This window comes from Lichtheimia ornata (genome assembly GCF_029851405.1).
Source record: "Lichtheimia ornata isolate CBS 291.66 chromosome Unknown scaffold00002, whole genome shotgun sequence".
In the NCBI taxonomy this organism is placed as follows: domain Eukaryota; kingdom Fungi; phylum Mucoromycota; class Mucoromycetes; order Mucorales; family Lichtheimiaceae; genus Lichtheimia; species Lichtheimia ornata.
In genome coordinates, this window is record NW_026695322.1 from 1,156,431 (window position 1) to 1,180,087 (window position 23,657).

Below are 23,657 nucleotides of genomic sequence, written 5' to 3' on the forward strand. Positions count from 1 at the left end.
TCCTCACCAATAAGTGCATGCATCAACCAACACAAACAAGATAGGTATTTAAACATCATTGGGTAAAAGAAGAAAAAGGGGATAACGTCATGTCACCATGTGTCAGCAACAAGCAGGTGGGGGAGGAGGATCGTCATCATTTGAGGGTATACAATAATAGTAAGTAATAGGGATGGTGGTATATGAAATCAAAGTTGGTCTGTGTGAATTGAGAAAGAAAAGAAAAGGAGAAAAGAGAGAAGAAAATGCTTAGTTACAAGTAGCAAATACGTCAGCAGACATGAATGGGTGGGGTGGGGTGGATGGATGGGCATAAGGAGAAATGTCTAAAGTCAATGGCAGCAGCAGCAGCAGCACTGCACATAGAACGAACAACAGCTTGTTCGTCGGCAGTTGAATATAGGACTCGGGTCCACTCGCTTTTCTCTAACGAGGTATCCAACCACTTTGCGGGGGGCGTGCTGCTGTTGTAAGAAGTTTTGTTTTCTCTCTCTCATCTGGTTCTTTCTATTGCAATCACACCTCAATCGATAACCCCCTTTTCTTGTTTCCCCTTGACAGGTAACTCCTCTTTTGTCAACTTGAACGCCTCTAATCTCTTTATTCACTTGCACTTCTTCCCGCATCATGCAGTGAATTATGGCTGCCACCACTCCACAACAGCAACATCAGCAACAGGCGCCTCCACAGCAGCCACAACAACCTCCTCAACAACCACAACAGCCTTCTACTGCTGCTCAGAAATTAGCTGCCATCAATGAACAGACTTGGCTGTCCATGGGTAAGTCCATCGTCCTTTTCCACTCGTCCCATCTCTCAACTATCCGGCTTTCCGGCTTTTCCCCCCGTGTGTGTGTGTTGATCCTTTTCCCTTCTTCCTCTTCTTCCTCCTCCTCCCCTCCCACCCCCAAACATCTTTTTATATAACAAGTTGTCAATATATACTGATGATGATGATCTACTCTTAGGCAACCTTGCTGAACTCATGACCGATTATGACAAGGCCACTAGTTGTTACGAGTCTGCTTTGCGACACAACCCATATTCTGTACCTGCGTTGACCCAAATCGCATCTCTATGTCGAGGACGCGAACAATTTGGCAGGGTAGGAAGACAACATTTCAATCATGCTTCAGATCTCCCCTCTCTTATTATGTATGTATGTATGTTATAGGCTGTTGACTACTTTAAGCGCATTCTCGCGATTCAAGAAAACAATGGTGAAACCTGGGCTGCATTAGGCCATTGTTATTTAATGATGGATAATCTTCAAGACGCATATCACGCATATCAACAAGCATTGTATCATCTCTCCAATCCAAAGGTAATATCATCATCACTTGATACAAGAATGATCCCCTAATCCCGCGTTTATGTCATAGGATCCAAAACTCTGGTATGGCATTGGTATCCTGTATGATCGTTACGGCTCCCTGGAACACGCTGAAGAGGCCTTCTCGGCAGTCATGAAAATGGATCCCAAGTTTGAAAAGGCCAATGAGATCTATTTCAGGCTCGGCATCATATACAAGCAACAACAAAAGTTTGATCTCTCTCTTCAGGTAAATCTTTTTATTGGGAAAAGGGTTGTTGGATAAATCCCATTATTGACATTGATCTCTATCTATGGCTAGTGTTTCCGATACATCCTTCACACTCCTCCTCGTCCATTGACTGAATCTGACATTTGGTTCCAAACTGGTCACGTTTATGAACAACAAAAGGAGGTGGGTACCATTATATATAGACACACACACGCGCGCGTGTATACTCATATCGAATCTAGTATGAGCTTGCCAAGGAAGCATATGAACGGGTGTTGGCTGAGAATCCGGATCATGCCAAGGTGCTGCAACAGCTTGGATGGCTTTATCATCAACAAAATACGTCATTCTGTAATCAGACATTGGCCATTCAATACTTGACGCGATCTTTGAAATCTGACAGCAATGATGCACAATCATGGTATTTGCTTGGACGATGCTATATGGCAGAGCAAAATTACAACAAGGCATACGAGGCTTATCAGCAAGCCGTGTATCGGGATGCACGCAACCCCACGTTCTGGTGCTCTATTGGTGTATTGTACTACCAAATCAACCAGGTATGAAAGATTTTTCCTTTTTGTGCTTCTCCATCATCTCTAACTTGTCAAATTAGTATCGCGACGCTCTTGATGCCTATAGTCGTGCCATTCGATTGAACCCTTACATCAGTGAGGTGTGGTATGATCTTGGTACCTTATACGAATCATGCAACAACCAAGTACAAGATGCTCTTGATGCCTACCAACGTGCCGCTGAACTTGATCCATCCAATCCTCACATCAAGCAACGTTTGGAATTACTTCGCAAATCTCAATCAGTGCAATCGTCACAAGGGTAACGTATTAGGATCATGAAAAGAGAGAGAGAGACAGAGATGATGGGAGAGGAAAAGGGTATACTCACACACATCTCATGTAGAGTGGGAAGTGCTCCTGCACCACGTGATGTTAGCAATCCAAATCAATACCAAAATAACCCTGGCACTCAACCTTTGAATGGTGGCTATAATCAGGTAAGCTTTTCTTTGTGGTCAATGCGTGAAAGGAAATAGTACTTATGGTATGTATGCATGTTTAGCAGGCTCCAGGACCTGCATTGTCAAGCATGTCGTCATCCTATGGTAATGCTCCTCCTCCACCACGCCCTGATGAACGAGGTGGTATGCCTGTGCCTCAGGTAAGAATGTGTGGTTATGGATATCTATAGTATCATTGGGAATTAATGTGTATTCCTTATTAGACTGCACAAGAGAATGGTAGTGGACCTGGTCGTGATCTTCCAGCACTTGCAACAGGTCAAGGAGAACGAGCACCTCCTGGATCTCACCAATATCAACCATCACCATCACGTGAAGATGTTCGTATTCCTGGTATTGGCGGTGGACAAGCCCCTGCACCATCTGATCGATCTCAAATGAACCCTATTGTTGCCGATGATGCTAAACAACGCGTACGTCAAACACCACCACCACCTCCATCAGCAGTATCAGATCATGCACCACCACCTCCACCCCAACAACAACAACGTCATTCACCTTTTATGAAATCTGAGGAACCACGCACTGCTGCACCACCACCACCTCCACCACAACAACAAGCTGGATTGCAACCTCGTGGCGTATGGCAACCACCATCCGAATCACCACGTAGTGCTCATGCACCCGCAACACCTTACGATCAACATCATCGCTCACCCGTTGCACGTGAACCTGTTGATACACGCATGTCATCTCGTCCTGAGGGTCACCAATCACCTTATGCACGACGTGATTACCCTAATGAAGGTCCTCGTACACCAGTGATGAAACATGAGCATCCTCAACAACAACAGCAACCTGAGGAACCTGGTCGTGGATACCATATTGAACAACCATCTCAAGAGAAACAACAACCTCAACCACAACAACCATCTCCTCAACCTCAACATCAGCAACAACAACAGCAACAGCAATCTCCTGCTCCATCAGCTGCAACGACAACACCTGCTGCACCTGCTGAAGATCAACAACAACAACAACAACAACAACCATCACATGTGCAACCAATGGATACCACTCCTCATGAACAACCCCAACAGGAGAATAAACCCGAATCAAAATCGCATGAAGAGCAACAACAACAACCTGTTAAAGAGAGTACACCTGCACCATCACAACAACAACAGGATACATCTGCTTCAGCTGCTGCAACGAGTCGAGCCCCTGTCGATGAGGATTATGATGAAAGTGCTGCTAGTGCATTGTTGAGTATGGGTGGTAATCGTGATAATGGTGCTCAAGGATACAAGAATGAAGGACAAAAGCGTGCCTATTCTGCTGAGGAATCGGATGTGTCTCAAGAAGGTGTCAAACGTGCACGATCGGGTGAAGAAGAATCCAGCAAGCCAGCTGCACCTGAGACTACTACCACTGAAAAGGATCAAAGTGTGCCTTCACCCAAGCAACAACAGCAATCATCACCGTCTCCTCAACAACAACCTGCTACAGCTGCTGCTAATACTTCATCTCCTCCTGCTTCTGAACAACAGCCACAACAACAGCAGCCAAAGAAAGAGGAATCACCAGCACCAGCACCAGCAACACCATCGTCAACATCAGCACCGTCTACAACGACGACGACACAACAACAACAACAGCAGCAACAGCAACAAGAAGAATCACCTGTTGAAGATGCTAAGGAAGAAGGCGAAGTAACAGACAAGACCCCAAGTCCTTCTGCATAAATTCCCCACCCCCACAATTTGTCCCATTGTTCCAACCCCATCATTACTCTCTTTTTTTTATATCTCTTTGTTTCTCTCTCACACACATACTTGTCATCACCTTTCCCCCCATCAACCATCTCCATGGAAAAAGAAATCAGTTTAATATTAGCCCATCAGTTCTTTCCAGAGTGTTGTTTATATATGCCCAAAAAGAATGCTTTTATACTCGGATGGTTATGATGTTTGTTTATAATAATGGCTTCTTGTGTGAGTGAGTGAGTGAATGAGTGTGGAATGTGTGTGAGTGTGTGATATATATGGCGTGATATAGGATGGTGTGTGTGTGTGTGCATGTAGACAAATGAAAGAAATAGATTAATACATGATTTAAGCAAACTCGTCAGGCTCGATAGGCATTTCACATGCTAATCCTTGCAAGACCTTCCAATTATCGCCCAATTGTCGTGAAAACTGCAATTGCTCGGCGACGTAGTTTTGGTACATGTGTGAAATGAATGCTTGTTGCTTGTGAATATAGGATAATTCGGATGCCACGCAATATCGAATGTGGGTATCACGCTCTTGTTGGTATATCAATTTAGCTTGATCCTATATCAAAACACACACATTCCATATGAGCTATGTTGTCAACGAGAGAGAGAAAGAGATACAACGTACCGATGCAATGGCATTATCCAATCGCTCCACCTCTGCCTCAAGGCCAGGAACACCACGATTTTGATTCACCTTGGCTCGATTGGCTTGGATCTTTTTGGAAAGACTATCGATTTGATTGATTTGAAGTTTCTCTTTACGTTCCAACATCTCCTACAATCTCTCTATTAGTATCATCTTCAATGTAGAAAGAGTGACAATGACTTACCTTGAATGATAAAAAGTGATCTCGATGACGCTTTAGATTTTCCAATACACCGTTACTTGTTGTCAAGGATTGGTCGTCAAGGATGGATCCTGCACGCTGCATGTGCTTGGCAACAGCATCGTAACCACGTGCGACTTGGGTGCATGATTGACATCCCGATACATAGCATTCTCCTTCAAGATCGCTCATGGCACTATATTCGAAAACTAGATCAGCAAACAAGAATACTAGGATGGGCATACAATGCCAACTTACTTTAAGGTGATGCTGTATCGTGTCAATTCTCTAGCTTGCATTTCACTCCATCGTATTTGGCGATCGAGGGTGTTACACATGGCGCTGTAATGTTCAATAAGATTGGGAAGTCTCGCTTTGATATTGTTGAGGCGATCATCGAGGTCTTTGGGTATCGTCGCTGCGAGGTCATTGATGTTGGGTGATTCACGCACAAATTCCTCATCATTGGCAGGTGGATTGGCTCTTCGCCATGCTAATAATTCCTATCATAGACAACATGCTGGGAGATGAGCAAAAAAGACGATTCAAAAATAGAGGGAGGTGCATAGTATTACCGATGGCTCTGTCAAGAAACGATCCACCACCTCATCGCGTTTCAATTCTGGATGTCGAACAACAGCATTGATAAATCGTAATAGACCTTTGCGTCGTTTTTCCAAGAATGAATCATCCTTGCCGCCCACTTTTTTCGGTGGTAAATTGGGTACTGCACGTATGGGGAATCGACGTGTTAAGATCTCCCACAACCAATAAAAGTCGCTGTATCGTCGCAACACCTTGGATGAGCGTTGTTGGCTCTCAACGACATAGTTGATGTGTTTGAATATAAAACCTTCTCTTTCAGGGGCAACCGTAACTGAAACAACGTCCAAATCCAGGAACCATTCACTTGCCAAAGCACGTTGGATGGCATGATTGTTGCTGTTACTGCTATCATCAGAGCTGGATGTAAGGGAATCGTGGGATGGTGTTCTTTTTACTGCCATGTTGCGTGTTGCTGTTGTAGCCGTAATGGTGGTGGTGGTGGTGTCTTTGTGTAAACCATGGTTGCCATTGGGAACAGGGGTGTTTGGAATAGCCGTTGTTGTAGTAGTTGTTGTAGTTGACCAAGGATCATCGACAGGAGCAGTGGTCGTATTTGTTGTAGTCATTTTTGGTGATAATCCATTTCCGCCTGTAGATCGATGTTGTTTTTGTGATACTCGTTTCTTTACATCCAACTGGTCGAGATTGAGGAGGACAGGGCTGGGAAGGTCTAGAGTCAAGGCGCTAATTAATGCACGTGTTTTCATTGTTTCATAGTCCGACTTACCATTGCGATGCTGGTACACGTTGTGCAGGGAGACCTCTAAGAGATGTCAACTTGTCAAGTTCAATTGTCTACCTTTCATCCTTTCTCTTTCTCTCCCTCTCTCTTTCAACTTACCCATGCTCTTTTGTGCGCATGCTGCAAGTGCCAATGCCGTATTAAATTCATTGTGAGTGACGTACATTGCTCCCGCTGGAACCACCATATTCATGATCTATTATTTTTGAGGATCAGCAATAAAGCAATTGTATAACATTATATACGGGGGGTTGGTTACCTCTTGTACGGTCCTTGGTGGTAATTCAGCCAAAGCAATTACTTTTTCCAATGAATCCAGGGTCACCCGTTCGCCTGTGGGACGAGCTCGTAGATAAGCATGGTTGTATATTTCTGGAAGGTCGATACCCACTGTATGTATGTACCAACAAAGGATGAGTTTGCCAAGCCCAATGATGGATAGATGGATGGGATGTGTGTGTATTTGACTTACCAAGCACACTGGCAGCTGTCACGCCAGCACCTAAGATATCATCATCGACGGCAGCTGTAGTCGAGTGCTGACCAAGGTCTGAAACAACAGGTTCAAACTGGCTGTCGGTGTTCCAGGGATTGCCTAGCTGCAAAGGCATGGACAATGACCGGTTGATAGATGAGGATGTCGTTGAGCTGAGCAAGTATCTCGAAGCGTCGGGATCGAGAAAGCCATTGCCAAGAACGTCTTCTTCATTCAACATGACGAAAATACAAAGTAAAGGGCGAGAAAGAGAAAGAAGGGAAAAAAGAGAGTGTGTACAACTCTTGTCCTATCATTTGAGAGCTCTTGTTGGTCCTCCGACCCATATAACATCATCCCATCCCATCCCATCACCCTCCTCCCCTCCTCCACCATCTCCTATGTATGATGTACACACTTCCATCCACACATACCCATTGTAGTAGGGTATTCCAATGCCTCATTATCATTACTACAACATCCCCATTCATTCAATGGTCCATTGTACCTCATGATACGAGCATACAAGAAAAAGAAAGGCGATGGTGATGGTGATGATGATGTCAAGAATAGAATTCAAAGTTCAATTGAAATATGCATGCATGTGATATGCAAAAGAAATGTGTATGTAGGATATTGGGTGGTGGGTGTGGGTGTGATGAGAGAGACACGCGATCCGCAGCGTCCGAGAGAGCGAGACAACGTGTGACGTTGACATGTCGCGTTTCTTTTTTCAGTTTCACGTCAATTGATTTTCGCGTCTTTGGTTCCCAACTTTTTTTTTTCCTGTTCCCTCTCTCTCTCTCTTCAACAAAACACGCACACACACACAAGTAAGTCAATGTCCTTTTTATACTCGAAAACAAAAAGACTCATAGGAGGCTATAGCCATGCTCGAAGCACGTCTCCAACAAGCCAAGGTTCTCAAGGGTCTTCTCGAGGCTATCAAGGAACTCGTTACTGAATGCAACTTTGATTGTAACGACTCTGGCATTTCATTGCAAGCTATGGACAACTCCCACGTCGCTCTTGTTTCTATGCTCTTGCGAAGCGATGGCTTTGAACCTTACCGATGCGATCGCAACTTGCCCCTTGGTATCAACCTCACCAGCTTAAACAAGATTATGAAGTGTGCTCGCCCCGACGATGTTATGACCATCAAGGCTGATGACAATGGCGATGTTTTGAGCTTGGTTTTTGAGAGCAAAGGTAAACTTGGGGGATAATGATGATGATGGTTTACATGTCGACACGTGTATGCTCATACCCCATTCATTAGATAGCGACAAGATCAGTGAATACGATCTCAAGCTCATGGACATTGACAGTGAACATTTGGGTATTCCTGATACTACTTACGATGCCGTCGTCACCATGTCCTCGACCCGCTTTGCAGAAATTGTTCGTGATTTGTCAATGATGAATGACTCTGGCAAGTATTCCTTCTACATACATCATCATCCTTCTTCCATCATGCTAACTTGATCATCTAATAGTGACCATCGAATGTACCAAGGAAGGTATCAAGTTTGGCAACGAGGGTGAAATTGCCAAGGGTTGTGTCACTCTCAAGGCAAACAGCATGATTGATAATGTAAGTTGTATGGGTAATTGCCAGGGATCCAAGGTGGTGGCTCATAGGTGTTGGATAATGATAATAGGAGGATGATGCTACCACAATCGAATTGCAACAAGCTGTCTCCATGGCCTTCTCCATCAAATACCTTGTCAACTTTAGCAAAGCTACTCCTCTCTCGTCCCGCGTCACCCTCAGCATGTCCGCTGATGTCCCACTCCAGGTTGAATACAAGCTTAACGAAGTTGGCTATATCCGATATTACTTGGTACGTATTTCCCCACATCCAACGTACTCATGACAACATGATTTACTTATCTTTTTATCCCATTTTATACAGGCACCCAAGATTGGCGAAGAGAATTAGGTTGTTTATCATTACTATTATACAAAAAAGGAACAAAGATATCATTGTGCATACAGGGAATTCACAAATCAGGGTTATTGGAATGCAAAGTGTGTATTTATTGTGTTCTGTAAATGGCTATGTCTATTCTTCTTCATCGTTTCCATCATCATCATCATCGTCATCACCATCTTGGTCATCGCCGTCGTCGTCCTCATCATCTTCATCGTCCTTGCCATCCTTGTCATCCTTATCACCCTTGTCATCTTCATCATCGCCATCGTCTTCATCATCACCATCGTCTTCATCATCATCATCATCCTTGTCGTTTTGGATAGACTTCTGCTTGTTGTTCGTTGCTTTATCGAGAACATTGTCTACCCGAGTGGTTGTTTTCGATAGGTCCGGTAGATTCAAGGGAAAAAGGGGATCGACAATGTTGCCAGTCATTATGCGAGATACCACTCCTTGTTGTTGCTGCTCTTCTGAATCTTCATCCCTACGATGAACAGGTGCTGCCAATGTAGAGACAACCATCATAAGGGTTGTGGCCGTGGTGAATAAAGCATAAAGACGAGTCATGGTGGAAAAACGTGTGTGTGTGTGTGTGATGCTTTGTAAAAGGGATCGAATTGATATGGACGCTCTTTTATAAGGCACGTGTAGTACGCATTTTTGTCGGCATCAACTACTGCTCCTGAAATTAGAGCTTGTCAGAAATGCTTTCATTGTCAAGCATGAGAAGGTAGAAACACAACCACATAGCTCGCATTGGCATTGTTCTCGGTGGATTTCAGGAGTATGGAAACCTACCACGCCTCACCAATCATCATTGTCGTCGTGGTCGTATAGTTTTAGTATTTCATTATTACAGTAGCAGAGCGATCATTAAATGGTTATCTTGAGCAGTGAGTAGTAAACTTTGATCCACGTATGGAATGAAGATACAGGAGAACCCTTGGTATTAAGCTTAATGAAATTGGTATGCAAGGTTTCAATGATCATCATGACAGTAGGAGGAGGAGAACGGGGGTGGCTCATTGTAGTATGATTAAACTCACGACGATGATGGGGACATGTTTGATCGCACATACCAATCCCTTGGTAATCCATATAGCATTCTCATTCAATATATATATACTTTATTGTTCTGCCACATAAATTGCATCTAAACCAGCCTTGAAATTATCAGGCAATGCCTTTACAGGTCTACGATGGATGGGATCGACAAAGACATGGGTAAAGCCACCAACCACGCACGCTTGTTCCTCATCGCCCTCAAAGATACCGACACGGTAAGTGACACTGGAACGGCCGATTTTGGTGATGCATAATCCTGCTTGCAAGAGATTTGGATAAGATGCGGGTGCATAAAAGTTGGCAGACGAGGCAATCACCAATCCAATTGGCTTAGTCTTGGTCGTATCCAAGGGATCCAATCCACAGTGTCTTATCAAGTATTCGTTGACAACCGTATCAATGTAGAAATAGTATATCGAGTTGTTGATATGGCCATATTGGTCATTGTCACTCCATCTAATAAAACGGCATGAGCCACATGCAACATCGCATCAGCTTTGGATTGACGCTACTACATGCCTTGACTGAATCGGCAAGAAATGCTTGTACTCGGCACGGCTACGGAATGCGGGTGGTTTTGCAACCTTGGTTGAAACTGAACGTGCTGCTGCTGTGCTGTTTGTAGCTGGCGAAAGGTGTCGGGTCACTTGAGCTAGACGTGCGTTGCTGGCCATGGTAGTAGCTGCTTGGTGGAACAAGTGGAGGTGGTCAATGGCATTGGCGGAGAGTGGAAAGAAAGGAACATCTAATGCGCATGCTGCGCTTACTCATCATAAAAGCATCCCTTTTCGTTGCCACTTCTTGAGTACATCATTATGCCCTTGTTCAAGTCATACATCATTACATGCATGGATCGTTAACAGCAATAATGATCAATACCCTAAATGGAGGAAAGGAAGAGACCATACGATACTTCTTGCTCTTTCCCCTTGGCATCTTTATACTGCATGATGCCTAAATATGAAGGACTACGTGTCCCTTGCAGGATTCACAGGTAACAGACGACTCAAAAGTGATGGAAGGCTTTGGGTTTTCAGGGATGTTGCATGTTTGTATGCATCTATGGCTAATAAGCTTCGTCACGGCGTATTTAAACATCTGCTTTGAGGTTCTCAGATTGCACCTTTTTTCTTTACCACTGGTTCCTATCGCTTCTACTTGCAACTCCAATGAAGATTTCTGGTATCATTATTACGCTGGCCTTTCTAGGCGCCTCCAATACTGTCGGCAGTGCTAGCAAGATAGGTGATGCCTTTGAAAATGGCTTCTGCTCCTTTGTCAAAACCTTCAAAGTTTGTCCTCCCATATCGCTTAAATGCGCTTATGAGACCATTACGACCGAGAACGAAATGATAAGTATGTATCTAATTTGAGGTCAACATCGTCATGTATATCACTAATCCTAGATTTTGTTCCAATGTGGGTACGTAGTTCATACTATCGATCAACCTTGCGCTCCTCCAAGCGAGCAGGCCAATTGCGATGCTACTGAAGAGGAAGCATGCAAGAAGAATGGGTGTATTTTCATTGAAGGCAAATTCAAAGGTGGGTAGTTTATACGCAAACATGAGCATTCAAACATTAAACGACAACTTTTTGCATACACAGCTGGAAACCGACAACCATACCATGGGTGCAGGCACAAGCTTTATTGCATGGACATTCTGGACGAGGATTTATGCTCCAAGCATTCAGACGAATGCATGTGGGACACACACTACAAAACATGCAGGGATAAGAAATGATATTTGGAACACTAGCAACCAGTACATCTTGCGAATAAAAATGTTTCCTTGACAACAAAGAAAGTTTGTTCAAAGTCTCTTGAGGATGGATATGTAGTATGGTGCTATCATAAAGGAGATCTACATACGTAGGTTGCTTCTTTTCTTCTTGATCAAACGATATTAAGTCATTATCTCTTGCATGCACGCACCGTCATATATGAACACATAGCTCATCGCAACAGCAATGACCAACACCCTACGAGGAGGGAAAGGAAGAGACCATACGACACTTCTTGCTCTTTTCCCTTGGCATCTTTGTACTGCATGATGCCTAGATATGAAAGAATACAGGGTCCCTTCCTTGCAGCATCCACAGAAAGCAGAGAGCTCAAAAAAGTTATGTACTCCTTGGGTTTTCAGGGATACATAGATGCATGTTTGTATGCATCTATGGATAGTCAGCGTCTTCATGGCGTATAACTAAACATCTGCTTTGGCGTTTTCAGATCACAGGATATTCCTTTTCTTCTTTACCACTGGTTTTCATGGTTCATTTCTACTTGCAACTCAAATGAAAATTCCTGCTACCATCATTACCCTGACCTTTCTAGGTGTCTTTAATCCTGTGAGCGGTGCTACCAGCGAGATTGGTGATGCCCGTCAAAATCGTTTCTGCTCATTTGCCAAACGCCACAACTTTTGTCCTCCCAAATGCTATCACGATACCTTCACGAGTGAGAACGAAGGCCTTGGTATGTATCAAGTTTGAGGTCAACGCCCTCATGTATGTATCACTAATCGTGGATTTTTTGTTCCAATGTGAGTAGTATTTATTATCGACCAACCATGCGCTCCTCCAAGCACGCAGGCCAATTGCGATAATCACGATGAACAAGTATGCAAGAAGAATGGATGTATTTTTATGGAAGGCAAAATGAAAGGTGGGTAGCATATATGGAAACATGTCCATTCAAACATTAAACAACCACTTTTTGCATACACAGCTGGAAACAGGCACCTGTTCTACGCGTGCAGGCACAAGCTTTTTTGCCTTGACATCCTGGACGAGGATTTATGCACCAAGCACTCAAACGAATGCGTATGGAACACACAGCATAAAACATGCCGGAATAAGAAATGATGGTTAAATCCCTAGCAAACAGGCCATCTTGCGAATAAATGCTTCCTTGACACTTGAAGAAGGTTCCAATCATATCAAGATACGAATACAAGAGAAAAGAATCTAATCTCTTGTTCCCATAAGCAACCGATCATACGTTTTTTATTGTGTTCGATTGATTTAAAGGCTTCCTTGCGTAGATATTCTATCCCTTCTGCTCGCATGAGACATGTACGCTAGAAATATGATTGTTCAAACCCGCTTCATTGTGCCGATGCTGATGCAGCTCGATCTCTTCATGGCACATGATTCCATAATGATGAATAGTCTATGATCACGTGATTCTAAAAGCTAATGCTGGCTCGAGTAATACAAGCTGTCATCAATGAACGTCTTTATTCAAGGTATAATCAATATGGGAAGAGATCGTTATCTTCGAGCATCCTACGTAATTCGCCGCTTTGATGTAGCTTTATCAACTCGCTTGCACCACCAATGCTTTCTCCACCCAAGAATACATTTGGAAATGTGTCACGACCCGTCCACTCTCCTAGAGCATGCTTGACATCCAATGCGTCATCTATATTGGATATGTATGAGAAGTTTGTATGCATGTATACATCAAGGGAAAATACGCACCTCGAAGATCCACCTCCACAACATGATAAGGATTCTCAAGCTCATATTCATCCAAGATCTCCTTTGCTTTCCGTGAATAGCTATAATCCACATTGCAAGATGAGACACACGGCCTTTTTTTCAATGAGAACATCACAACTTACGGGCAATAGGTCTTTGAAAAAACAGTCAGCGGATGCTGTGCAACGATCGTCGTGAGCTCCAAGGCGAGAGGTGACATGTTGGATGGTGTTTCATCTTTGACCACGTTGTCATGTGCAACCACAGCATTATTATCCTCGGCATCCATAGCAGCCACAGCAGCACCATCGTCCTGATTCCGTAACCGCTTGAATCCCGGTACTTGAGTCGGATCACCGAAATGCAGCATCAGTGCGAGAGTGCCCATGAACAAGATCCCCACAATGCAAAGCACACGCATGCGTCGACTATGCAACCATGATGACCGGTGACGAGCAGCATATCGTTCCTTGGCTTCCAAATCCTGTATGGTGCGTGGTAGTGAAGTGCTCATTCCTTGGAGGACGGTGTGTGCGAGAAAGAGAGCGTAGGAGAGATAGAAAGGCTAGACCAACCTTAGATCCGATACACTTTGATTGTGTAATAATAATATTCCAAATGGTGGATGCTACACACGTTGCCTTGACACATGTTACCTTAACCACTACCCCGTATCCATGTTATCAATCAGTATCATGCACCCACGCTTGATTAATGGATTCCCCTTTCCAAAGTTGTATTTTTAGCCACCACTACAATAAACGCATGAATTGAATGTACGACACCAGCATGCAGTAATGCGTACTATGAATGAGGTTAGGGAGGTCCTTTCAGTTCCATAAAAGACAAACGTTGATATTCATTATTGCTGGCATGTCTTTCTTGAGATTAAGGGGTTTCTTTGACCAACAATGTACAAATGCATCATCACCAACTTATGAATGATGTCATGCCAATATCCCACAAGCTGGAGCACTTTACCAATCCAAAGACAAATACAGCATCATAATTCAGATTCCATAAAGCGTTGCTTGAGAGATCGACCGCCACGAAAACGATGATGATACACCTCTTCAATTCAACATCCGAGAGCAACAACAAAAGAGAGACACCAGCCAGAAGACCATTCCCATTCATTATTGAATTATTCATATACTTAGCAATGGCCATTAGGAAAGGAGACTGCATATAGGTTAAAACGGGTGAGACGCTGGAGCGATTACGCTGTATTTCAGTAAGGGCGCATGAGGATAGCGCACTATGAAGAAGGTCGTTGTCATTGTCTCTCGAGATATCGTTCTATCAATAGTGCTCTCACTAGCCAACAAAAAACGACTCGACACTGGTTAAGAGAAATGACATGGTTACCGGTTATGAATTGGACAATGACCAAACATTGTTGTAGGATGCTTTATTGTGCAACATGACCATGGATACGTTGGGCAAATAATGGCTGAATGAGACTAGTTCATTATGCAGTGCTAAACCCTGCCGGTTGTACCAAGCCATAGTCCACACTCTTCAAGCAAAGGTATAGTATGTAGAGTTGAGCTCACGGATATCAATCGTTCTCCATATAGCGTCGTCAATCAGCTAAAGGATGGCTTTGATCGTGATTTTCTAGAGACATGATAAGTAAAGGTTCAACTCCACCTTCTAGGTTTGGTTCTTACCTCGTTGCAGTATGGGCAATTGCCGAAAAGCACGTTAAAGCTACGTGTAGTCTTTGGATTCGATCGTAACCACTAAATACAAAACCTGGTAAGAAGAATACTCGCGTCATAAGAGAATCAATGCAACGCACCTCGTATAGACAACTTGGATGGAAACCCCGATTACATTGATCGTTGGTGCAAACAACATCCGGATTTTGATCACCGTGGGTTTCGTGGTGCAACTTGTAAATGTAGCAAATACCACACTCGATATCAGCGGCTGCATTATCAATAGACGCGTTGCCTTGCCCAGACTTCAACACCAGCTTGTCGCCAAAGATTGACTTGATGTTCTGCAAGGGAGTTGCTGATGGATCCCTATAGCAACGCCATCATGTTAGCATGATACCACGCATCCTTCTTGCTTGATCCTATCAACCTACCATTTGTTGCCTTGCTGCCACATGTCTCTGAGGATCTTTGTGCTCTTTTCATTTCCAAAGAAACGTATCACCTTGGGTTGCTCTTGTGGTCGATCGGGATGTAATTCAACATGCAACGAACAATGATTGATAAGAGCCACACGTCGCCATACATCACCATAACTTGGGTTCTCAGGGTCCAGAATTCGTGTGTGTTGATCCAACTCATCCAAACATGAGAAAAGCGGTTGATATCTTTCAATGATACGATAGCATTGCTCCACTGTATTCGTCAACGTGGTGGCAGAAATGTTGGTGATTGGAAGTTGTGCAGTGATTTTGGGTGTTGATAGTGGATAATTGGCAGGAATGGATGCGTAGATCGTATGGCGTCGTTGTTGCATTGAATCTGTCAACGAAAAAGCGACTCGATCATTGCTGAAATCTTGCACCTTATCGAATCCAATGCTCATCAATTCGGTCATAATCGCTTTATATCGTCGAGAAAAGGATATATCCAACATGTCTCCATCACCCATTGTTTCTTGTTCCTTTCATTATGCAATGAATAAAGACACCCAGACTCCTTTTTTGGGTAACTTACCAACATTTCCTTGAGTTCTGCTAGTAAAGGATTGATATCACCACATTGTGCGAGTCTCCTCTTCACTTGCTCGGTGTCACAACGTTGCAAAAGGCGTTGAATCTCGGGTTCGCCGTAAATGAGAGGTACGTCGTTGTCATTGAGGAACTGGACCTGGATCAAGTATTCTTTGTTCTATTGACGAATGTTAGCAATCGCCAATGGGAGACCACCACAAGACTACGTTACATGAACAGGTAGGAATCCTCGATAAGCTTTGCCTTCAGCGTCCAAAGGAGTGAAAAGAGGGTATTCCATTTATAGACGTGCTGCTAGCTGTCGCGTGCGAATGTGGTCGCGTTTTTATTGTCGCGTTGAAGCGGCGCACCTTGTTCGTTTCTTTTCCACATACACCACCACCACCACCCGTTCAACATGGCAGGCAACGATGCATTCCAAGTACAAAAGCCGAGAAGTATGATAGCAGGTGCACGCAATGTGCTTCGAACCAACGACTCTGCCAGTTTGTGGAATTGTACCTTGTCTCCAGGTATGAATACAATGATCGGTTCTTTTTTGACTTCTTTGCTGATCAATGGACGACGACAGGTTGGAGTCAAGATGAGTCTGAAACGCTGAGAAAGGCTTTGATGAAGTTTGGTATTGGCAACTGGTCAAAGATTATCGAGAGTGGATGTTTGCCGGGCAAGACCAACGCACAAATGAACCTCCAGTTGCAGCGTCTTCTTGGACAACAAAGTACAGCAGGTAATGTATACCTGGATCACGTGCATACAGAGAAGATTCTGATGGCAACATTTAGAGTTTGCTGGTCTTCATATTGATCCCAAGGTCATTGGTGAAAAGAATTCCAAAATCCAAGGTGCTCATATCAAGCGCAAAAACAACTGTATTGTCAACACAGGAGGTAATGTCAAGTAGACATCTATCATACGAGGTGCTGAATGTTGATTTTAGGCAAGTTATCAAGAGAGGAGCTACGAGAACGCATGCAAAGGAATAAGGAGATGTAGGTATACGAGAAAAAGCATTGACAGAATTGCTCATATCATCTTAATGGCTAGGTACGAGCTACCAGAAGAGGAGTGGAATTCCATTGAACTTCCCAAGGTTGAAGATGTGAGTAGAGTGAATACGTGTGTGCATGTGAAATCGTGGGATCATTGACAACGTAAATGTATATAGCCCGTGCTTATGCTTGAAGCCAAACGCGAAGAGCTGAGGAGGTTGCAAAAGGAGCTAGCAAAGGTTCAAGGCAAGATCGAACAAATGCGTACTATCCAACCAGCACGTATGGACAAGCTTAAGGTATGGTATAGGATGATTCAGATGTGGGAATTTGTAGCATGGCAAGAGGTGAATACTGATTGTTTGCATACAACAGACCACCGTTGACAACGAGACACAAGTGGCAGAAGCAGCAGCGCAGTAAAAAGTCATCTTCGTACATGTCCCCTTTTCATCCTTTCTACTTTGTATACCGCATCTCCTTGTTTTCTTTTTCAATTCAATGCATTCATCCAAGCTATCAAAAATCGAGCGTTATTTCTCTGGCATGGTTCATGATGGGGGGTGTTGTGAAAAGATTCTAGCTCAAAGAACATTTATTGGTGACAAACGATCAAAGTCTATCGTTGTGCCTTGCGTGTGAAATAAACAAGGAATTGGAAAAGGATGACATTGAAAGCAAAGTAGCAGATAATGATACCCAAGTTACGCCATTTGTGAGCGGCATCCCATTGGAACATGGTTGTGTAGTATTCACGGCCGGAAGAATATGAGCAGTAATTGCATGAGCTGGTTGCACTTGGATTGGCTATATAGCCAGTGGCTCCTGAAGCAAAAAAGTTGGCCATGTACTCCCCACAGGTTTGGCCAGGTGGTGGGTTCAACGTTGAAAAGTCCTTGGGTTGACATATAACTGGCAAAGACTCCATTTCATTCACCGTCAATCCTTCAATGTAATAATGGAAGGGATCTATAACAAGACATCAGCTTGATCCATCCACTTTTGAAGAAGGATGATTTCTCTCTTACCAAGCCAATACATCCATGATGACCAAAAGCGTGGCATAGCTTGTGGGGTTTGCATTAAGCCTGCGAATAGAATCAATATCGAGATGAAGAGCGGGTTGATGACAGCTAATGAACGATAATAAAATAACCCATATTAGCATCCTTTGTACATGTGAAAAGCAATTTTGGTAGCTGACACTTACATGCCATGACATGGTTTCTCGAGATCGCAGCTATCAGAAAACCCAATGTAATAGCCCAAAAGATGAAAAAGATAACAATGAGATAAAAGTAGCCGCAATTTTCGGGTCGATTGACAAGTCCTGCTGTCCAATAAAATCCACACATAAAGAAAGCCGAGAATACCAACACGTAAGGTATCTCAACAAGGATGGATGTCAAGCCGAAGGGAAGCCAACTGTAATAACGTGATGCATACTCTCGACGGAAGTAGAGCCGCTCTGTCATAAATTTGGGTTGAGCAAGGATAATCTAAGTGCGTATTGGTGAGCTCGTCAGCTATGTGATGGGTGATGGTGTATGTAGCTTACCAAAGTTTGCGCCATGATAAAGGTAGCCAATAGCACAAAGACTCGATTTTGCATATCGGATGATGTGTATGACATTTTCCAATAAGTGAAACCATTGAGCAGTGAAATACACATGATGGTAAAGAACCGGCCGATGTTGTAATTGGGCGAACGCCAATAAGCGAGAGCCATACGTTTGTGTACAAGCTTGAATTGGGTCCACAAATTGGTAGCATACATTTTAGCATGGCGAGTAGGATGCTGATCAGCATTTTGGTGGATTGCCTCAAGTTCATTTTCAAGTGCTTTGGCTTCATCCGATTCCTGCCAGATCTTTGCCCAATCCATGCCGCTCGTTTTGGATGCGGCCACTTCAAGGATGTACTCTGCTGGGTTTGCATCTTGTGAACATTTTGGCCCTCCTTTGGATTCAAAGTAATTGATCATGGTGCTTGAATCCTTTCCGATTTCACCATAGTAGGCTGTTTTGCCACCACGTACAAGCAACAAAAGATGGTCAAAGTATTCAAATAAGATGGCAGACGGCTGGTGGATGGTACACAATACTGGCCATCCTGCATCAGCAAGCTTGCGAATAAAGCGTACAATGTTGAAAGAACTTTGTGCATCAAGACCTGATGTTGGCTCATCCAAAAACAGCAACCGTGGTTTGGCAACGAGCTCCATGCCAATGGTGAGTCGTTTACGTTCTTCCACCGAGATACCAGAACCTTCATCGATATCACCAACTTGGGCATCTGCAATGTCTTCCATCTCAAGGAGTGTAATGATATCTTCGACATAGGCATCCTTCTCTTCCTTGGATACTTCTGGTGGTTGTCTCAAATAAGCTGAGAATCGCATACCTTCACGTACAGTAACTGCAGGTTGATGCACATCCATTTGCTCACAATAGCCCGTGATACGCTCAAAATCTTTCATCAACGCTTCACCATTCAAGTATACACGGCCGTCAACCTTGCCAATGGTCTTACGTTTGGCGAGTACATCCAATAATGTGGTTTTGCCAGCACCAGAAGAACCCATGAGTGCCGTCAAATGACCAGGCTTAACAATCCCCGAAACATCATTAAGCAATTGAAGTGGTCCACCCTTGTATGGCACGGTATAATCCACGTGATGCCAAGAGAACGTCGTGCCTTCTTCACCTGAAGCACTTTTCATTTGCTCGGTGATTTGTGCTTGTCGATCACGTCGTCTCTTATCTTCTTCTTTGGTCAATGGTTGTGGAGCTTTACCAGGCAAATACAACTTTGTGGTATGTCCACCCGACTCTGGCGTCAGTTTTTCCATTGCTAATGCTGTCAAAAACGTGAAGAGCAACCAAAATCCAATGATCTATAAAAGGATGATTCAGCAACCATGGATTAAATGATGCATGAATGCATAAGACTTACCACAACAAAGTTGGGTGCCCAAAGCTGTGAGGTGTAATAGCTGTATTGTGATCTGAGATAGTCATCGCCAAGCACAAAGTTTTGTCCTGGTTGCCCACCCTTCATGGTGCACACCTATTTTGTATACATGTAAGCCTTCAGGCCTTGATTGACCAAAGGAAAATTGGCTCACCTTGTAATCCCAATTATCATAACCAGGGCCGTATGGCACTGCATTGCCTGGTCCTTCGCATGAGTATATTTGACCCATCATCTCGTTGGAAATCATGGTCTTGTAATGAAAGGTGTGTTAGTGCGTCATGGTTTTTGAGGTTGCCATGGATACGTACCTTAAATCCATATGCCAAAGGGTTTATCCAATATATCCAATACAACCAAGGATGCATCGAACCATGTGGGATAACATAGCTATGGGGAAAATGATAGATCAATAAATGTTTTTGATATAGCAAAGCGGCATGATCAGAATACAACATACCCACTGTAGGTGACTAAATAAGGTATGGCGGGTGATCAGCGTCCATGAACATTACACTCCACCACATGCTTTGATCCTTACCTAGAGCAATCAAAATGATACCGGATATCTGAGTGGCAATGTAAAGGCTTTTTGAGACAGCTCCAAAAAGCCTAAACAACCCGTTCATCATCATATTAATGAAGAAAAGGGTTGCGAATAACGTAAAGAAGCGCCCAGCATCGAGGTTAAGACCCATCATGAAATAAGCACACACCAAAAACAGGGCAACTTGAACAAGAGCATAAGGGATATCCATGATGACTTGTGCAACATAGTATGCTGAAGGACGATACATAGCAAAGTGCTTGTGTTTCTCGAGCACAGGACGACCCATCATAAAGCGACTCAGCTCAGATTGACTAATGAATGCATTGAAAAGAAGGGAAAAGAATAAAGCACCACCTCGCTATAGAGCATGTCAATCATTGGATGCTGATAATACCGTCATTAAAGTACTTACAGAGAATGCACCAAGACCTGTAGTGGGCATCTGAAAGAAGCAGGAGGCTGTGATGAGACCTTGGATAAGAATTGTACCATAACGTGAGATGAGCGTTTGCTTGTCCTTGATAAGTAAATGATGTTGTCGAGCTGTGAGAGCTTTAACTTGGTGCAAAAAGCTTGCTGTGTAGGGTGCTTTTTTCGGTGCACGCTTTTGATGTTCACGACGTACAGCCTCTTGAAATTCCTCAGCTGGCTTTGTGCGCTCTATGTGTTGCTCGTATTCTTGAAGCTCTTCCATCATGCGTTGATACATGTTCGATTTCAGGTATGTTTCCTGGAATTCATCAGGGTGCTTTGGTGCTGTTTCCTCATAGCCAGGTTTAAATTCACGCTCCAAGGGGTTACATAGACCGGTCAAGAAATCAGGTTGCGACTTGCGAGCAGGACAATGAAATCCAAGGTCTTCAAAATAGCGCTTAGCATCTTTGGCGGGACCAAAATACAAACAATGACCCTGATCAAGCACAAGAACCTTGTCGAACAAGTTGTAGATGCTATTGGATGCTTGATACAATGAAGCAACAGTTGTCCTTTTGAAAATATCGGTCATGATGCGTAAAGAGCGTGCATAATCGAGTGCTGAAGCAGCGTCAAGACCACGGGTGCTACAATCCTAATAACAAACAACCGGTAAGAACTCACAAATCGCTTCAAGAACCGCCAATCTTATACTTCACCCAGCAGTTTATAGATGAAAGCGTAGTCATAACTTCCGCAATTGATAATCTTTTACGCTCTCCACCTGATAAACCTCGAATGAAAGCATTGCCCACCATAGTATTCATTTGCTTGGTAAGACCAAGCATGTTACCCAAGAGATAAATGACACGATTTACAAAATCCTTTTGCGTCGTATCAGGTAATCTATCACCTGGTGTCTTGCAACGCAGTGCAAATTGCAAAGTTTGCTTGGTTGTAAGGGTTGGGTAATGTTGATCCTCCTCTTCGTTATATACAACTTGACCACGATAGTGCTTGGCAAAATAGCGTGCATCAATGCCGCCATAGCTCACTTCACCGTCAACCTTGGTATATGCTCCACGGACATTTGCCAATATTTTCAACATGGTAGAGCATCCGGAACCAGGACGCCCTAGCACTAGCATCATCTCGCCTTCTTTGCAACAGCCACTCAGCTTGTCCAAGATCACCCTCTTGGTTGTCTTGACGCCATAGCCAAAGTATTTCCAAGGCTGAATGACATTAACAAGATCACTCAACACAGTGGGAATAGTATGCGCATCTGCACCAGCTCCCTATTGTTGATGAAGCGGCCATGTTGTGTGTTAATGTTTTTTCCTTTGATCGAGGTAGCACATGGATACATACCTCAACATGCAAATCCTTCCAAATCAAACCCAGCTTTTTGGGTACTTTGCCTGCCTCTTCCCATCTCACAGCTACGCTTTGAAGGAAATCATCCAAATTGAATTCTTCTTCCTTGGGAGGTGAAAGCTTTCCCTTTTCCAAATCGGTCGGCGGTTGTGGTTTTTGCATGTCTTCCTTGACGCTTGCTTTTGTCAACTCACGCTTCAATTCATTGTATTCACCAATAGCAGCTACGAATGCAAACGTTAGTGTGCTTTTGAAAATACAGGTGTATTACATACAATTCACGTTGACTTGACCAGCGTTTGGCTCGCCAAATGTACCACAATGACCTGCACGTTCCACGGCCGTGTTCTCGGAAGAGGATGTCTCGTACGATTTACGGTAATCATTGGCGGTGGTTGGCTGTTGTAGAGTATTCTCATTGTTTGATGAAGGTTGGCCATTCGCATTTGGTTGTGATGATGTTGATGCATTGTTGTTGTTGGTAACCAATGAGCTTGGTTCCCCAGATGACATCATTATGGGTGGTTGTTTGTCGCCACTGTTGTCACCCATATTTTTTGATGACTTGTGGCGAGCGTAAAGAAAGAGGAAGAGGTGTGCGTTACCATAAACTCCTCCACGCCCACCCCAGTAAAGAATGCATCTACGCGTTATCACACCACTAGATGTGCTGAGTTGTCTATTTACTGGGGTTCAGGAAGCGGTGAATTTCTATGTTGCGATGGTGTCGGACATTCTTGTTGCATGAAACTGCTTTGTGTCACGTAACTGAATGGCTCACGCAATTCTTTGCCATTCCCACACTTATTGTTGTTGTGCCGCCTACTTTGATAGTATCAAATCAGCAGAGTATCATGAAGCGGATCAAGTGATATTACAAGTGTAATGGTTAATAGCTAGATGCCCCATATAATATCCTAACGTAGGAAAACAACGAAGAATTGTTGTTATACAATGGTGGATACACACCTATACTATGGCCTCGTATGATAGCCCTGATCGTTCTTATATAAGGTTTCATAAGGATGCGTTAGCTGAAAGGTGTCGTGCGTAAGCATTGTATGTTCATCCACGTTTTATCATAGCTCACTGTTTCTCGGACACAATGAAATAAGCTTACAACAATGAACCATGCTGGTACATAGGATGTTGGGCACCCTCACTCTAAACTTATTGTCTTTGCAATACAAGCGCTTGAGAATTGCCACTTTC

General features: G+C 43.6%; 10 protein-coding genes across 10 annotated transcripts; 4 read left to right on the forward strand and 6 right to left on the reverse strand.

Moving 5' to 3' along the window:
- Nucleotides 1-639: 639 nt before the first annotated feature.
- O0I10_000910 (uncharacterized protein) lies at nt 640-4,268 on the forward strand (the record flags this gene model as incomplete). Its single annotated transcript, XM_058481010.1, has 10 exons — nt 640-781; nt 969-1,105; nt 1,175-1,324; nt 1,383-1,562; nt 1,635-1,727; nt 1,787-2,104; nt 2,161-2,381; nt 2,466-2,559; nt 2,625-2,723; nt 2,787-4,268. The coding sequence occupies 10 exons, from the start codon at nt 640-642 to the stop codon at nt 4,266-4,268; spliced, it is 2,916 nt and encodes a 971-aa protein (XP_058348574.1).
- Nucleotides 4,269-4,637: 369 nt separating this feature from the next.
- On the reverse strand, nt 4,638-7,194 carry O0I10_000911 (uncharacterized protein; the record flags this gene model as incomplete). Its single annotated transcript, XM_058481011.1, has 9 exons — nt 4,638-4,859; nt 4,929-5,078; nt 5,134-5,326; nt 5,389-5,633; nt 5,706-6,406; nt 6,464-6,499; nt 6,578-6,674; nt 6,738-6,868; nt 6,951-7,194. The coding sequence occupies 9 exons, from the start codon at nt 7,192-7,194 to the stop codon at nt 4,638-4,640; spliced, it is 2,019 nt and encodes a 672-aa protein (XP_058348575.1).
- Nucleotides 7,195-7,843: 649 nt separating this feature from the next.
- Nucleotides 7,844-8,896, forward strand: O0I10_000912 (proliferating cell nuclear antigen (pcna); the record flags this gene model as incomplete). Its single annotated transcript, XM_058481012.1, has 5 exons — nt 7,844-8,162; nt 8,233-8,385; nt 8,450-8,547; nt 8,615-8,797; nt 8,870-8,896. 5 exons carry the CDS (start codon nt 7,844-7,846, stop codon nt 8,894-8,896), a joined length of 780 nt encoding a protein of 259 aa, XP_058348576.1.
- A 123-nt stretch (nt 8,897-9,019) lies between these two features.
- Nucleotides 9,020-9,457, reverse strand: O0I10_000913 (uncharacterized protein; the record flags this gene model as incomplete). Its single annotated transcript, XM_058481013.1, has 1 exon — nt 9,020-9,457. One exon carries the CDS (start codon nt 9,455-9,457, stop codon nt 9,020-9,022), a length of 438 nt encoding a protein of 145 aa, XP_058348577.1.
- A 560-nt stretch (nt 9,458-10,017) lies between these two features.
- Nucleotides 10,018-10,629, reverse strand: O0I10_000914 (uncharacterized protein; the record flags this gene model as incomplete). Its single annotated transcript, XM_058481014.1, has 2 exons — nt 10,018-10,411; nt 10,475-10,629. The coding sequence occupies 2 exons, from the start codon at nt 10,627-10,629 to the stop codon at nt 10,018-10,020; spliced, it is 549 nt and encodes a 182-aa protein (XP_058348578.1).
- A 495-nt stretch (nt 10,630-11,124) lies between these two features.
- O0I10_000915 (uncharacterized protein) lies at nt 11,125-12,451 on the forward strand (the record flags this gene model as incomplete). The annotated part of the gene is made up of 2 exons (XM_058481015.1): nt 11,125-11,311; nt 12,189-12,451. 2 exons carry the CDS (start codon nt 11,125-11,127, stop codon nt 12,449-12,451), a joined length of 450 nt encoding a protein of 149 aa, XP_058348579.1.
- A 761-nt stretch (nt 12,452-13,212) lies between these two features.
- Nucleotides 13,213-13,955, reverse strand: O0I10_000916 (glutaredoxin; the record flags this gene model as incomplete). The annotated part of the gene is made up of 3 exons (XM_058481016.1): nt 13,213-13,382; nt 13,442-13,521; nt 13,585-13,955. The coding sequence occupies 3 exons, from the start codon at nt 13,953-13,955 to the stop codon at nt 13,213-13,215; spliced, it is 621 nt and encodes a 206-aa protein (XP_058348580.1).
- A 1,079-nt stretch (nt 13,956-15,034) lies between these two features.
- Nucleotides 15,035-16,419, reverse strand: O0I10_000917 (uncharacterized protein; the record flags this gene model as incomplete). Its single annotated transcript, XM_058481017.1, has 6 exons — nt 15,035-15,061; nt 15,115-15,186; nt 15,246-15,474; nt 15,540-16,069; nt 16,123-16,296; nt 16,351-16,419. 6 exons carry the CDS (start codon nt 16,417-16,419, stop codon nt 15,035-15,037), a joined length of 1,101 nt encoding a protein of 366 aa, XP_058348581.1.
- Nucleotides 16,420-16,536: 117 nt separating this feature from the next.
- Nucleotides 16,537-17,554, forward strand: O0I10_000918 (uncharacterized protein; the record flags this gene model as incomplete). Its single annotated transcript, XM_058481018.1, has 7 exons — nt 16,537-16,651; nt 16,711-16,869; nt 16,925-17,029; nt 17,080-17,131; nt 17,187-17,241; nt 17,308-17,430; nt 17,507-17,554. The coding sequence occupies 7 exons, from the start codon at nt 16,537-16,539 to the stop codon at nt 17,552-17,554; spliced, it is 657 nt and encodes a 218-aa protein (XP_058348582.1).
- A 196-nt stretch (nt 17,555-17,750) lies between these two features.
- On the reverse strand, nt 17,751-22,997 carry O0I10_000919 (uncharacterized protein; the record flags this gene model as incomplete). The annotated part of the gene is made up of 13 exons (XM_058481019.1): nt 17,751-18,100; nt 18,160-18,264; nt 18,342-18,630; nt 18,690-20,027; nt 20,087-20,200; nt 20,259-20,357; nt 20,416-20,494; nt 20,565-20,577; nt 20,646-21,012; nt 21,067-21,723; nt 21,788-22,366; nt 22,440-22,669; nt 22,721-22,997. The coding sequence occupies 13 exons, from the start codon at nt 22,995-22,997 to the stop codon at nt 17,751-17,753; spliced, it is 4,497 nt and encodes a 1,498-aa protein (XP_058348583.1).
- Nucleotides 22,998-23,657: the final 660 nt, after the last annotated feature.